General features: G+C 43.9%; 1 protein-coding gene across 8 annotated transcripts in view; it reads left to right on the top strand.

Annotated features, from left to right (window-relative positions):
- nf1a (neurofibromin 1a) overlaps positions 1-14,609 on the top strand; it is a 301,749-nt gene that overhangs the window by 241,458 nt on the left and 45,682 nt on the right. For all 8 annotated transcript variants that reach the window (XM_085964799.1, XM_085964798.1, XM_085964806.1 and 5 more), the window contains 5 exons: positions 1,430-1,570; positions 2,315-2,594; positions 7,630-7,844; positions 9,282-9,343; positions 10,479-10,593. In XM_085964799.1, the coding sequence (XP_085820925.1) occupies positions 1,430-1,570; positions 2,315-2,594; positions 7,630-7,844; positions 9,282-9,343; positions 10,479-10,593 (813 nt within the window). The remainder of the gene's footprint in view (positions 1-1,429; positions 1,571-2,314; positions 2,595-7,629; positions 7,845-9,281; positions 9,344-10,478; positions 10,594-14,609) is intronic.

The raw sequence follows: 14,609 nt of genomic DNA, 5'->3' as shown, positions 1-14,609 counted from the left end.
GACCAAGGCCGAGCCGGTTGTCGTGTTTTTCCGGACTTCGGAGCGTGTCTCTGATGCCCGAAGTCCGGCAATATCGCAACCTGGGCTCGGGGCGTCATCGGACATCAGAAACACGTTCCGAGTCCGGAAATGCCTGGGCCGCTCCCGTGTAGCGCTGACGCGTTGCTCCGCCCCCTCCCCTTCTGTTAAAGGGGAGGGACGCTGCGAGTTCTGCAGAGCATCCGATGGCCCACACTAGGCCACCAGGGCTGCGTGGTGCCGTGGCCGCAGCCTGGCGGAAACACTTAGTGGAGCTGTGCAGATTAAGGAGGATAAAACACAACATTAAAGTTTTATTGCATCACTCGCATTTTTCATAGGAGTTTTTAAAAAAAACAACAAAAGTTAATGGCTTTTTGAAGTACAGGTTGAGCGTCCAAAATCCGGAGTTCCGGATTCCAGAACATTTTACGGATTCCGGCGACCCTGCCACCAATCATCCCGGATTCCAGAATATTCTGGATTTCGGAACTCTGGATTTTGGATGCTCAGCCTGTAGTCAGAGAGGTGTGTTTTAAGCATTGTCTTAATTGAGCCAAAGGATGTGGAGAGGCTCGGAGTAAGTAATAAATGTCAACATCATCTGTATTAAGTTTGTCGCACATACAGTTCATTTCCATTTCCGGATTTGGCTGCAAGTGTAGCTTCCTTGTCGGATTTCAAAGAAAATTCCACTTTGCCTGTCATTTTTCATGGCATAGTTCAAAAAAACGGATAAAATAAATGGGCATAACCTTGGTTTTTTTTCTGATTTGTAATCCATTTTTGATTGGAGAATATGATCCTTTGACATCGGCAAAAGTTTTCAAGCATTCCAAAGATTGTAATTTTCCGTTCTCTGTATGAAAACTGCATAAAATATCTATTATTGAAGCAGGACACCAATAATTGCGCCACCTACCTCGATTCTCTATAAACGTACCTGCAAGGATCAAGCGCTCTACTTAGCCTGCATAAGACAGGTTAAACCAGAAAAACTTAAAGCACAAATAAAATGAGCATTCCAAAGAAAGGACTCCATGTGATCTGGAATTATCTGATGCCAAGTCCTCAACGACCCCAAGCACCATGGACTTCATGCTGGCAATATCCAACATTTTATTTAACTTGAGGAAAATCTAATTCTAATCAAGTTTAATTTTGCTGCTGTTTAGAGACTTTCCATTGTCCTTTTTGATTTGTGGTTTTTAGGAGATTTGCATAACACCATTGCTCCATAGCCAGAATTGGCAACCATCTTGACATCCAGCTCAAACTCTGGCGTGCACACTCGCCATTGACTAAAATCCATTTTGAGGCATTTACACTCTTTACAGTTGTCTCCAGCTTGACTTGCTCTTCATTTTGTTTGGTACATTTCTTTGCCTTATCCCTTGTTTGCTTCTTTCAGATCACAGACCTGCTTGATGTGGTACTCGATAGTTTCATAAAGACCAGTGCTACAGGTGGTTTGGGCTCTATCAAGGCAGAGGTCATGGCAGATACTGCAGTCGCCCTGGCATCAGGAAATGTGAAACTTGTGTCAAGCAAGGTACGAGGGAAGATGTCTCTAATATTTGGATTCCGACTTGGATTCAGTTACTCTTGGGATTTATGCTGGCATGGAGCTCCCAAACGAAATGGCCAAGTGAGTGAAGGCACGGCCTGATGCCGCACTAAGCCATGCAGACCAGAGTCACAGGTTTGATTCCTGGTCTGTGCTGTGTTAGATGATCTCAGTCAGCGGAGCAGCTGGGGTACTAACATCCCTGGGCTAGGGAAGGGACAAATCTGTCTGCCTTTCTTCTTTTTACCGTTAGCCAGTGGCCCTCGCTGGAAAGCGTGCATCGGTGGGATGCAAGGACAGGATCTGCCTTGGCTCCCCAATGTTAAACAGCCTGTTGACGGTCACTATCAAAGCTCACACATGAAGAATGGCCACTTACGTGACATAGTGGAGGTCCTCCAGTAACCGGAGAATTCGTACCGCAGCATGACGAAATCCCCTCAGCCGGAGAAGGGAGAAACGTTGTTTGGGGGGGGTGGGCGGAAAGGGAACTTTTAAAAAGAATTATCAATTTGAAGTTGATGCAAATTGGCAGTTCAGTATAAATGCTAAAGCTTCACCCTGGGATTTATGGCAGAATTGGAGCTGTTTGATTGTGGTCATGTCTTAAACCTCCAGCTATTGATGCTATATATCTAAATTGCTGTGCAGACCAGTTTTCAAAACAATGTGTTAAGATTTTCATCTTGTGCTACATGTGACTGTTCTCTTGCTGTTCCTGTTCTGCAGGTGATTGGAAGAATGTGCAAAATAATTGATAAGACCTGCCTGTCTCCAACTCCGACGCTCGAACAGCACCTGATGTGGGACGACATTGCCATCCTAGCCCGTTACATGCTGATGTTGTCTTTCAACAATTCGCTCGATGTGGCCGCACATCTCCCCTACCTCTTCCACGTGGTTACTTTATTGGTGGCCACTGGGCCTCTGTCCCTTCGGGCTTCCACCCACGGCTTGGTTATCAACATTATTCATTCACTCTGCACTTGTTCCCAACTCAATTTCAGTGGTAAGCTCTGGTGACGTGACCTTCTCTCTTGCGTTGTGTGGTGAAAAGACAGAAGAATTTGCAATTCTTTATTCTAGCTTGCAATTTTTTAATTAATATTTCACTTCAGACTTCCAGATTTTCACAGTTTCTCTCCTGTGTGTATGTGAACCTTTTGCTGTCACAGAAGAAAACGTTTTGAAATCAGTAATGCAATTTATTCTGTTCCTTTCTTGCTTTTTCTGAATCTTATCAGTGCCCTAAGCTCACAACAGAATGGGCTTCCTTCGTATTCACTGTGTCTCCAATGAAATGCCTATAGACAGAGTACTTTGAGTTCTGATGTCAGTCAGGGCAAGTAGTTGAGTGTGTAACTCTTTCTCAAGGGATCCAAAACCCTTCTGGAAAAGCTCAGATTGTGATTTTGATAAATGCCACAGCACTGAAACGACCTTCCCAAAGTCACAAATGTGACTGTGGCCATGGTGCATTATCCCTCATTGTACTCTCTGCTGCCTTTTGACCTGGTCAAGCACACTGTCCTCCTCAAACGCCACTCCTCCGTTCTTCTGCTCAGTGGCACGACCCTTGTTTGGTTCAAGTCTTGCTATCCGATCGTAGCCAGAGTATCTCCTGCAATGGTTTCTCTTCCTGCCCGTGTGCTGTTATCTCTCGAGTCCCCAAAGGATCTATCCTTAGCCCTCTTTTAATAATCTGCGTGCTGCCCCTTTACAACATCGTCCCCAAACATGGGATCAGTGTCCACATGTACACTGACAACACCAGGTTCGACCTCTCCACCACTCCTCTCGACCCCTCCACTGCCCCCATTTTGTCACGCTGCTTGTCTGATAGCCAGTCTTGGATAATCCGGAATTTCCTCCAGTTAAACATTGGGAAGACCGAAGTCATTGTCTTCGGCCCACGCCACAAGCACTGTACCCTTGCCGCCGATTCCAGTTACTGTCATGAACTGAACCAGATTGTTCACAGCCTCTGTGTCATATATAACCCCGAGCTGAACTTCGGGTGCTATGTTCTGTCCATCACAGACAGTCTACTTGCATGTCTTTAAGGTTGCCTGTCACGCTTTTACCTCATCTCATTTGCTGCTGAAATCCTCACAAATCGTTGTCGCCTCCAGACTTCTGACATCTGACTTCCACCCTCCGTAAACTGCCAACTCATCCAAAACACCCGTTCACCCCTGTCCTCCCCCGTCCTCACTAACTTACAGGCTCCCAACATCTCCAATCTAAAATTCTCATCCTCCTGTTTGAATTTCTTCATGGTCGTACCTCACCCCATCTTTATAACCTTCTCCAGCCCTACAACCCTGCCCCCCTCCTCCAAGAACTCAGTATTCCTCTGACCTGTGCATCCACCCCTTCCTTCACTCTATCATTGGCAGCCATGCCTTTTGCCGCATAGCCCCCATGCTCTGGACTTCTCTCCCGACAACACTCCACCTCGCCACTTCCCTTTCCTCCTTTAAGACCCTCGTTAACACCCACCTGGTCAAGCCTTTGATCACCCCTTTTTTAATATCTCATCATTTTGCTCGGTGTACCATTTTTTTGGTTATGCCTCCGAGAAGCTTCCACAGTGAAGGCATTAATAAATGCAAGTGTTTTTGTTATCAAGGGTAATGATGGCAAATCTGGGAAGTATACCTTCTTCACAATATTGCACATACTGATGGGAGTCAGCACGCGCAGGTCTGAAGCAATATAGAAGAGAAGCAAAGTTCACTGACTCTGGGGGAAAAAATGCAACTCCATGGAACTAGTGCAGCTCTCTGTTTCTCACATTACTTGTTCCTTAAGTTAGTGCAGATTTTGAGGGTGTTGTTGCACTGTTGAGTCATGTTTGCTAGGAACTTGATGGAAATGTTAAAACTAGTGAAGGTTTACTTGAAGTATTTCAGCAATGCTAGGCTAGTTGAGGAATGGTTACACAACAAATGAGAAATTGTTTCAAAATTAATCTCAGTTCATGAAATCTTTCAAAATTGTTGCGATTAGTACAGACAATTTTTCAGTTGAAATACTGTACCTTTCAGGAGGAGCAGGCTTAACATTTGACGCCGTCTTAAGTATTGGAACTATCTTTTTTTAGAACTGTTAAGTTTGATTACTATACTGCAGTTTAAATTTCTACACACTAGTACGTTCATCTAGATTTGAAAACGAAAAGCAAAGGCATCCTCGTTCTAGGTCTTAAGTGTATAATCTAGGCTGACACTTCAATGCAGTGTCAACAAAATTATACCAGGGCTTAAAAGGTTAAATTATGAGGTCCAGGTTGCATAAACTTGGCTTGTATTCCCATGAGTTTCGAAGATTGAGGTGTGATCTAATCTAGGTATTGAAAATTATAAAGATATTCAGTATGGTAAAGATATTCAGCAGGGTACGGTAGCATAGTGGTTATGTTACTGGACTAGTAATTCAGAGGCCTGAACTAATGATCCAGACTTGAGTTCAAATCCCACCACGGCAGCTAGGGAATTTAAATTCAGTTAATTAAATAAATCTGGACTCCAGACCCACAGCAATGTGGTTGATTCTTAACTGCCCTCTGAAATGGCCAATTGTACCAAACTGCTGCAAAGAAGTATAATGGCACTGTGGGAGGACTTTCACCACATGGACCGCAGCGGCTCAGGGGGCAATCGGGGATGGGCAATAAATGCTTGCTTTGCCAGTGACGCCCACATCCTGTGAATGAATAAAAAGAAATGCAGAGAAATTATTTCTTTTGGAAATTCAGAACAAGGGGCACAATCTTAAAATTAGAGCTCGGCCATTTAGGAGTGAAATCAGGAAGCACTTTTTCCACAGGCAGGGTGGTGGAAATCTGGAATTTTCTTCCCAAAAAGGGTATGGCTGCTGGGTCACTGAAAATTTTCAGGACTGTGATCGTTTTTTGTTAGGTAAGGGTATCAAGGTATATGGAACAAAATGGAGTATACAGCCCCTCGAGCCTGCTTCGACATTTGTTAAGATCTTGGCTGATCTTCGACCTCAACTCCACCTTCCCACCCTATCCCCATATCCCTCGATTCCCTTAGTGTCCAAATATTGAGACACTAATTTCATCTAATTGAAAGACTGCCCCATCACAGCACTGAAACGGCCCTTATCCAAGTCACAAATTACATCCTATGTGACTGTGGTAAACTATTCCTCCTCATCGTTCTTGACCTGTTTGCAGCCTTTGACATGGTTGGCCGGACCATCCTCCTCCAACACCTCTCTTTCGTCGTTAGGCTGGGTGAGACTGCCTTCGGCTGGTTCCATTCTTATCTATCCAGTTGAAACCAGAGAATCCCCCTGCAATGGCTTCTCTTCCCCTCCTGCACCGTTACTTCTGGAGTTCCCCCAAGGATCTATCTTTGGCCTCCTCCTATTTCTCGTCTTATATGCTGCCCCTCGGCAGCATCATCTGAAAACACAATGTCAAGTTCCACATGTACGCTGATGATGCAAAGCTCTATCTTGCCACCATTGCTCTTTATTCCTCCACTGTCTGATTTGTCATGCTGCTTGTCCAACATCCAGTCCTGGATGAGCTGAAATTTTCACCAGCAAGGCATGTATCCATTTTTCTCCTCCAGACAAAGTGATCAACCCCTGTAGTATTTTGCCTCTTAATCTGTCATGTCAATTTACAGAATTTATCTTTGTATGCGGTGGCTAGGTTTGAGTGACAGTAAAAACTCGACTCAAATGAATACAGTGGTGCAGTAAGAATCTCAGCTACTGCATTACTGGAGTAATTTTTTTTGAAATTTCCTCCAACTGAATATTGGGAAGACAGAAGCCATTGTTTTCCCCCCCCCCCCCCCCCCCCCCAACCAGCTTCCAATAAACTCTAGCCACCGACTCCATTCCTCTTCCTGGTCACTGTCTGAGGCTCAACCAGACCTTTCTGAAGCTTACCATCCTATTTGGGGATCTGATTAAAAATGTAACGGCGCCAATGTGCTGTTGAGTTAAGGAGCCCGTTTTCATAAACACAGGATGTATGGGGTGATGGTGCAGGATAAGCTATGGGCAACAAGAATTTTGCATGAGCTAAAGTTTAAAGAGGGTGAAAGATGGGAGGGTGGCCAGAAGAGCGTTGGAATCGTTGAGTCTGAAGCTGGCAGCGGCATCTATGAAGGTTGCTGAGGCAGAGGATAAGGCGAGTGGTGTCACGGAGGTGGAAATAAGCGGTCTTTGTGATGGAGAGAATATGGGGTTGGAAGCTTGGATCAGAGTTCAGTGGGACACTGAGGTTGCAAACAGAGGTGCAAAGTGACTTGGTGCAAATGTGATATGGAACAATGTGAAACAAGATCATCCCAGGTTAATCCTGATCTGCACGGAGTTGACTGATCTCTGGTGGTAAGGATGCTATAGTTGGCCTCAGCATCCCCAGATGAGCCAGGGTTCTTGCTCCTAATTGCTCGCCACTGATCCTTGCTGGAAGGGCACAATGGGATGTGTGGTGAGTACAGGATGCCTCCGACATCTAAATAGCCTGCTGGCATCCATTGCCCAGGCTCGAGTGACTTGAGCAATAGACACCAGAAGGCTATTGTGACCTGTGCAACAGTCTCCCAGCCTTGAGGAAGGGATGGGAGATAATTTAGCAGGTGAAAGATGAGGGGGAGGAAAGTCACAAGTGGTCATTTGGTAAAGAATTTTCCGAGTGCAATGATATAAAAAAGAAATTGAATCATTGTAATTGTCTCTGCATTTGAAGATATTACTGATTGGGGTTACTGTTACATCTTTTACATTTAGGGCTTCAATAGATGCACTGAACGCTGTAGCCTAGAAATACACTAAAAAGATACTCCTGTCTAGTGTTCAGTAGAACCAATAACCATTAAATATAGACTGGTATAGCAGCCAGAGGATTGTCATGACCACATTAAGCCTCCATACGCTTATATCCCAACCAGTAATTTCTAGGTTTACATGTTTAAATAACTTTGTAGACCTTTTGAGTTGGAGTGTGCTTTACATGTTGTTTGAAAACAAGCTTTCTTTTTCCTTCCTAACAGAAGAAACTAAACAAGTGCTGAGGCTCAGTCTAACTGAGTTTTCATTGCCCAAGTTCTACCTGCTCTTTGGAATTAGTAAAGTCAAATCGGCTGCTGTGATTGCTTTCCGATCCAGTTATCGGGATCGTTCCTTCTCTCCTGGATCCTACGAGAGGGAGACTTTCGCTCTTACCTCCCTAGAAACTGTAACTGAAGCCTTGTTGGAAATAATGGAGGTAAGAGAGACACAGACAGCTTTACAGTCACATAAATGCAAATACAGCTCTTAATACAATAATACATACTCTGGCTCCTATCAGCAAAGAATCTGATCAGAAGAAACAAATCCCTTGCTGTAATGAACTTGTATTATTTAGCTTCCTTACAGGTGATTTGTAAGAATACATCTTGGAGGAAGTAGGCATATTTTGTAGTAAGGAACAGCTTGTGTTTTTCCACAAGTCGGTCAGAAATGGATATAAAGGAAAGGCTGATGGAAATGTCTCAGTAGTGTGGTGCGCTGCTGTAACAGCATGTACTCGCAGTTAGCAGGGCATAGCTTTGCAGTAACATGCCCCCCTCCCCGTCACTCTGGACTTAACTTGGTCAACCCATTGAAGAAGGTAGAAAGGCCCTTCACTTTGGGAAGAGAAAAATCTGAGTTTGAAGTACCTTGGCTTGCTTATAGTGGAATGGCAGGCATCTGGGACCAGGTCCCACTGAGCACAATGAGGGTGTTTGGGTTTTAAGCACAGGGATGAAAATTGTTCGCTTTAAATGGGAGATACAAGGAAAGAAAATTCAAACGCCATTTGTTGTCACTCACTGCCATATCTGGTAAAGTATTGCTGATTTATGTATTTTTATTAAATATTGCTGACACATTCCTTTAAAACTTCTTGTATGCATCTTCAAATTGTAAAACTAATTTCATTTCCCTCATTTCACTGTTGAAAATGATTCTTTAACAGGGCGTCGGCTGAGGAGCAAAGCAGTGTTCTGAGCAAACCTTTACATTCTTTGTACTTGTGCCAATTTCAAAGTGTGTTAGTTACAATTAAATAGTTATTGCTTGAGTAAAGAAAGTAAACCAAGATGAATAATTGATGCTGCCTTTTTCACTGATTGTGTGTGGCCCATCCCTCAAGTTACATTCAGTATTAAACTTTGCTTCGACCACGCTTCATTGGAGTGTGGTAGGAATGCAGGTTTCACTTTTGACCCTTGTATTCTGAATAAGAGTGGCATATATTGGAAAATGGGTACCACCAGGTTAGTTTATTGTAGGTGTGGAGGGAAGGGTGGGTGCTGACGAGCCAGTGGTCCTATAAATGTGTGTTTTTAAAAGGAGAATTCCCCAGTTAATGCAGGTTGATGTAAGAAAACTACTAGGCACTTGGTCTAAGCATTAAACAAAGCTTTAATCAACTGTTTTACAACATGGAGGTCTAGTTGTGTCCTTCACTAGTTCCTGTTAAGAATGCCCTGTGCAAGCTGGGCCCGTGTCAAAGTATTTATACTCTCCCTGGACAGCGCCACCCACAGGTCGCTCAGTTGATTCATGTCACAGGTCAACAGGGGAAAAATCTTATCCAGTGCAGTAATACGATCTGATATTTTTATGGAAGAATTTGATTGCAGTCAGAGTTGTAATAATCCATGGTTTGTTTCAGGCCTGTATGAGGGACATACCAACCTGCAAGTGGCTGGACCAGTGGACAGAATTAGCACAAAAGTAGGTTCTATTAATCTACGCATTGTACAAAAATTAAGTTGTGTTTTCTCTTAGTTTTGCAGTGTACAGCCCTTCGATTTTCCTTAATTCCTTCCCCCCCCCCCCACCCGTGGTCTCATCAGGCTTCGTATCTCCTATGTCCCGGAGAACAGGGAAGTGGGTCTTCTGTTATCAGACCTTCCGCCCACGCTTCTCCTGAGCTGACTCCAAGGAAGCTTGCGTGGTGAAACTCCTTCCCATTTTCGTGGCTGAGATTGGGAACCAAGCAGAGCGGATGAATCAAACTCGTGTCCCGCCATTTCATGATGCTCCAGTGCACTGCGTCTCTGCCATTTTTCAATTTAAATGATGAAACATTTCATGCGCTTCACATAGTCAAATGGAGACGACGCCACTTACTCCTACTGTACATCCTTCTCAATGCAGAAACCTGCATTGTCTGATGTATATTGCATCTTTTATAAATGTACAATAAAATCTGGCCATCAATTATCTATTTCCCTTGAACAATTCAAGCTTCTTTGCTATTCCAAACTCTGTGTTGGAGCTGAAAGGGGTTTAAAAAAAAACTTTAAAAGGCCATTTTGATATCAACTGTCGGTTGCCAATGGGATGAGCATGCGGAGAGCTGAGTCACTTATAATTAGAGTCCATTTGGTCTTGCAAGGCTGGCTCTTAAGTGGGGTAAGCCTCGGCCGTTATGCTCTATAGTTTGAGGGAAACACTGGCACCAGAATAGGCTGGTCTGCCACATTGTGGTCTTTCTACCTGCAGTACCCACTGGGACATTGCATCCAAGACAAATCCTGCCCTCCAAGGATGCCCATGTGTGCACTTTGCAACAGGAGTCGGTGGATAACCGTGAGAAATGTGCAACACTGGGTGAATTTTTCCTCCCCAGCTCGGGCAGGAGGGGGGCAGGTGCTGAGGTCAATTGCGCCCTTTCTGGCAACTGTGAGCTCTGCTAACTCTGCACCGATTTGAGTATTGAACCAGAGACGATCCTAGTCGTCATGTGTGAAAACAATTGGTGCATGATTCTCCTGTTCCAGCTGGTCTGGTACTCGCACAATGCACTGTCTGGTATCATTGCAGCTTTGTCTTGTCCCTTATTAATTGTTCTTGCTCTACGTAGATTTGCATTCCAGTACAACCCATCTCTTCAGCCGAGAGCCCTCGTTGTCTTTGGCTGCATCAGTAAGCGAGTAACCCATGGACAGATTAAACAGATCATTCGGATCCTCAGCAAGGTGAGTGCAAAACATTACTTGTGTTGCAGCTTTCCTTGCACTGCCTTCTTAAACTCAAGTTTATAAAGCTACATTCTAGCTAATACGAAGCATAAACTTATGTTTCAAAAGCCATGTCTCTGAACCAGTAGTGATGCTGCAAAACTTAGGGGGATCAGCTCAAAAATTTCAAAAGCTGGAAATGTGTTTAAGCGGATTTGCGCACCTCTTTTCTCACTTTGAGATTAAACTAACGGCTGCTTTGAGATCACACAAAAGTTGACTTTGAGATTAAATAAAAGCGTGCAGGCAGGCCTGTTCTGAGGCCAGGAAGATGTTGCATTGGTAATGGAGAGATTGTCTCCAAATAACTGTTACTGATATTCTCTGATAAATGACACCCTCTGGCCGTGAGAGAGATTTCTCCTGTGGGCCTGCCTGTAACACAATCCTAAACCCATTTATAAAGCATGTCTTTACAGTTTTGTTACTACTAATGCACAGGGGCCATCATCTCTAATGTGTGCAGGGCTGTTTTGTGCTTTCAGGTATGGTATGGTATATGAGTGTAGTGGTTATGGTACCGAAGGTTTTTTATTCATTCATAGGATGTGGGCGTCGCTGGCAAGGCCAGCATTTATTGCCCATCCCTAATTGCCCTTGAGAAGGTTGTGGTGAGCCGCCACCTTGAACCGCTGCAGTCCGTGTGGTGAAAGTGCTCCCACAGTGCTGTTAGGGAGGGAGTTCTGGGATTTTGACGCAGCGACGATGAAGGAAATGCGATATATTTCTAAGTCAGGATGGTGTGTGACTTGGAGAGGAATTGGAGGTGGTGGTGTTCCCATGTGCCTGCTGCCCTTGTCCTTTTAGGTGGTAGAGGTCGCGGGTTTGGGAGATGCTGCCGAAGAAGCCTTGGCGAGCTGCTGCGGTACATCTTGTAGATGGTGCACACTGCAGCCATGGTGCAGCGGTGGTGGAGGGAGTGAATATTTACGGTTGTGAGTTCAAATCTCGCCATGGCATGTTGTGAAATTGAATTCAATAAATCTGGCTATTTGTGGGCCAGCACCAGAAAAAAATGAACATGAAAGCTGCCAGATAGTCTCAAAACCCAACCAATTCATGAAGGTGACATCCCTACCCTTGACTCTAGTTCCACACTAGCTTTTTGACTCGTTGCCCTCTGAAGTGGCCCAGCAAGCCGCTCAGTAAATGTGACCTTGCCGCTATCGTCCCTATCCTGAGAACAAACGAATAAGCAAAATAATTTACATCAAAATTCTGGTTTGTGTTGAACAGAAATGTCACTGTTTGATCCAGAACACACACAAGGGGGACTTCATTTTAAATTGTTTTGCTGAGGGTCTACCAGCAACAGCACCTGTAAGTGCTCCATTACAAAGGTGGCAGCATAGCTGGGAGGATTCAATGTTGGGAGGACTCGTAAAAATCAACATTTCATTGTGCAGTACACACGTCTGCTGCATATATGACAAATAAAATTGAATTGAATTGAACTGATATTTCCCTGGCACGTATCCAGCCTCTGCTCTTCACCTCTAGAGTGAGCAAAGTCCCAAAGGAAAGACTGATCTTCAGACATAAGACCACTTTAGCAATGCTGCAGTGGTAGGAGAGCCGATGCAGTGGTAATGGACCGTGAATGCTTTTTCATGCCAGCAAGTACTTATTGCTGCTTGTTCCCCACGCACAAGTCGCTTCTGGTACAGGCATTTTACAAACTCTCTGTACCTCTGCACTTTGTACATACAGTAAGAACAATTTGGTTCTGTTACGTTGGCCGAACAGGAGGGGGTTTTTGGTGGGAGTATTCTGTCACTGTGGACCAACAGCTTGCATTAATTTACAGTGTCAAATGGCTCTGGAACTCTAATCGAGCCCGGACTGCATGGGGGCATTGGGGGTGGAGGTGGAGTGTACATTGTAAAGGTGCAACTGTATTGTATTCAGAGGGAGCAAGGAACATTTCAATTCACCGTTCCGCTCCCACTTAGACCTCACCGTCCTCGGGCTCTTGCATTGTTCCACGGAAGCTCACCGTAAACTCGAGGAACAGCACCTCATCTTCCGATTAGGCACTTTACAGCCTTCTGGACTCTATCGAGTTCAACAACTTCAGATCATAACCTCGGCCCCGATTTATATTTTTATTTTTTATCCACACTTTTGGTTTGTGGCTTTTTTTTCCTCTCTCTTCCACATGGCAGCTGTCTTTCGCTCTGCCAGCGCATTTCACACTTCATCTCGAGTCATTGTTTGTTTCTTTATTTGTCCTATTCCTTGAATATCTCTTAATGTCTCTTCTTTCATCCCCTCCCCCATTTCCCAGCCCCCAAACTGCCTTTTGTTTCATTTCCTGCCTTTTCTCTCAGTCCTGACGAAGGGTTTCAACCTGAAACGTTGACTCTATTTCTCTCCACGGATATTATAATAATAATTCAACTTGTACTTGTGCATTGTACAATGCACAAGTACATGAACAGCGTTTTCTGTTGTTATTAAGGAACATTTTACTGTATGTTGATGGAGAGATTGTTGCTTTTCTGCCGGCCAGCCTTTTAGCTGTACTTTGGTCTCTCTCCTACCTAGTTGGGACTTAGAGGCTGCATCAAAAAGGACTGTGATACCTCAGATTCGTGGTTAACACATTCCTTTGCAAAATCCTATTATCCATTATAGTTCAGTCAACAATTTGTGCTGTTCATTCGTTAATAAAAAAAATTTCAACTCGGCTTTAGGGTTTTGATGCTTCCCCAAGGAACAAGGGGCAAAATTCCTCCGATAGACAGTCACTAAATACAAAACAGAATTTCTTATTTTATACTCGCACCAACTCTTTCCACTAAAATTGATAGGGATTTCATCAGAGTTCAGTTTTTCCTAATAAAACTACCTTTTGGAAGAACGGCTGCAAACCTAGAGTCTGTGCGCATGCGACTTGCCTTCCTAATGCCCAAATTATCTTTGAACTGGGAGGTTTGTCTTTTACGAACATACAAACATTGAAGGACAGGAAAGGACCCTCTGGTCCAACCAGCCGTTCCCACATGATTGCGATGCCTTGTGCATCACAATATATACTCTCTCCACCCCACCCGAAAACTATGTGACCCCCCCGGGAGAGGTGAAAAGCCAAGCCAGATTAAAACCCCAGACCAATTGGGGATAAAAATATCTGGATAATTCCTCCCCGACCCCAGCTCTTAGTTTCTTAGCTTCATCCTTGAAAATAAGATAACCCCCAACTCAAAAGAATGAGATTATCAGTTTGAAAGGTTAACAATTGAATCTGTTTAAATTGTGTAATTAATCTTTTATTGTGTCACTTAACTGTGCAAACATACGTAATCGCTATCTAAGATCTTTTTGTCTTGCTTCCAATTTGAACCCTTTAATGAATTACAATAAATGTATAAAATATTGTTGCAGAGCTAGTTAAAGTTTCTCAGCTATGACCAGATGACATTGAGGTTCATGTGCCTATCGGTTAATAGTACAGTACCAAGACAACATTGTCCAGTAAGTAAAGCATGTTGAGTTAAAAGCAAGACAAGGACACCAACAAGTGGAAGCAAGCACAGTCATCTATTTGAGATGCATGCAAAGCAAGTGCAGGGTTGCACAGGTACTCTTGGTGTACCTTATGACCATCAACCTAGCTTCCAGTGATGGCTACTGATAATGAATATGTGACCTTGGATAAGAAGGTCCCTTTACCACATTTAATTAACAGTCCCTAAACTGCAGCAATTCTGACAGACATACCTTTTTAACCATTTCCGAGGTGGTGGAGTTCACTTCCTGATGACCAAGTCTTAGAGCTATTGGGGGATCTTCAGAGGATCTTGCATCAGTCAAAAGATAAAGTTGAATTAGTTATTTCCTTTTAATTATAACCAAGCACGCCATCTTCCAGCATTGCTGGCAGTCACAGTTTTCTGTCATTGGAGGAATGGGTTGCTTTTACCATCGACACTTCATCTGCACGTATGGATGATGTGTGAACAATCATATTC

The sequence above is a fragment of the Somniosus microcephalus genome, chromosome 22, assembly GCF_052327205.1.
Source record: "Somniosus microcephalus isolate GS21.2 chromosome 22, FLI_Smic_1.0, whole genome shotgun sequence".
In the NCBI taxonomy this organism is placed as follows: Eukaryota; Metazoa; Chordata; class Chondrichthyes; order Squaliformes; family Somniosidae; genus Somniosus; species Somniosus microcephalus.
This window is presented reverse-complemented; position numbering and strand designations above follow the sequence as displayed.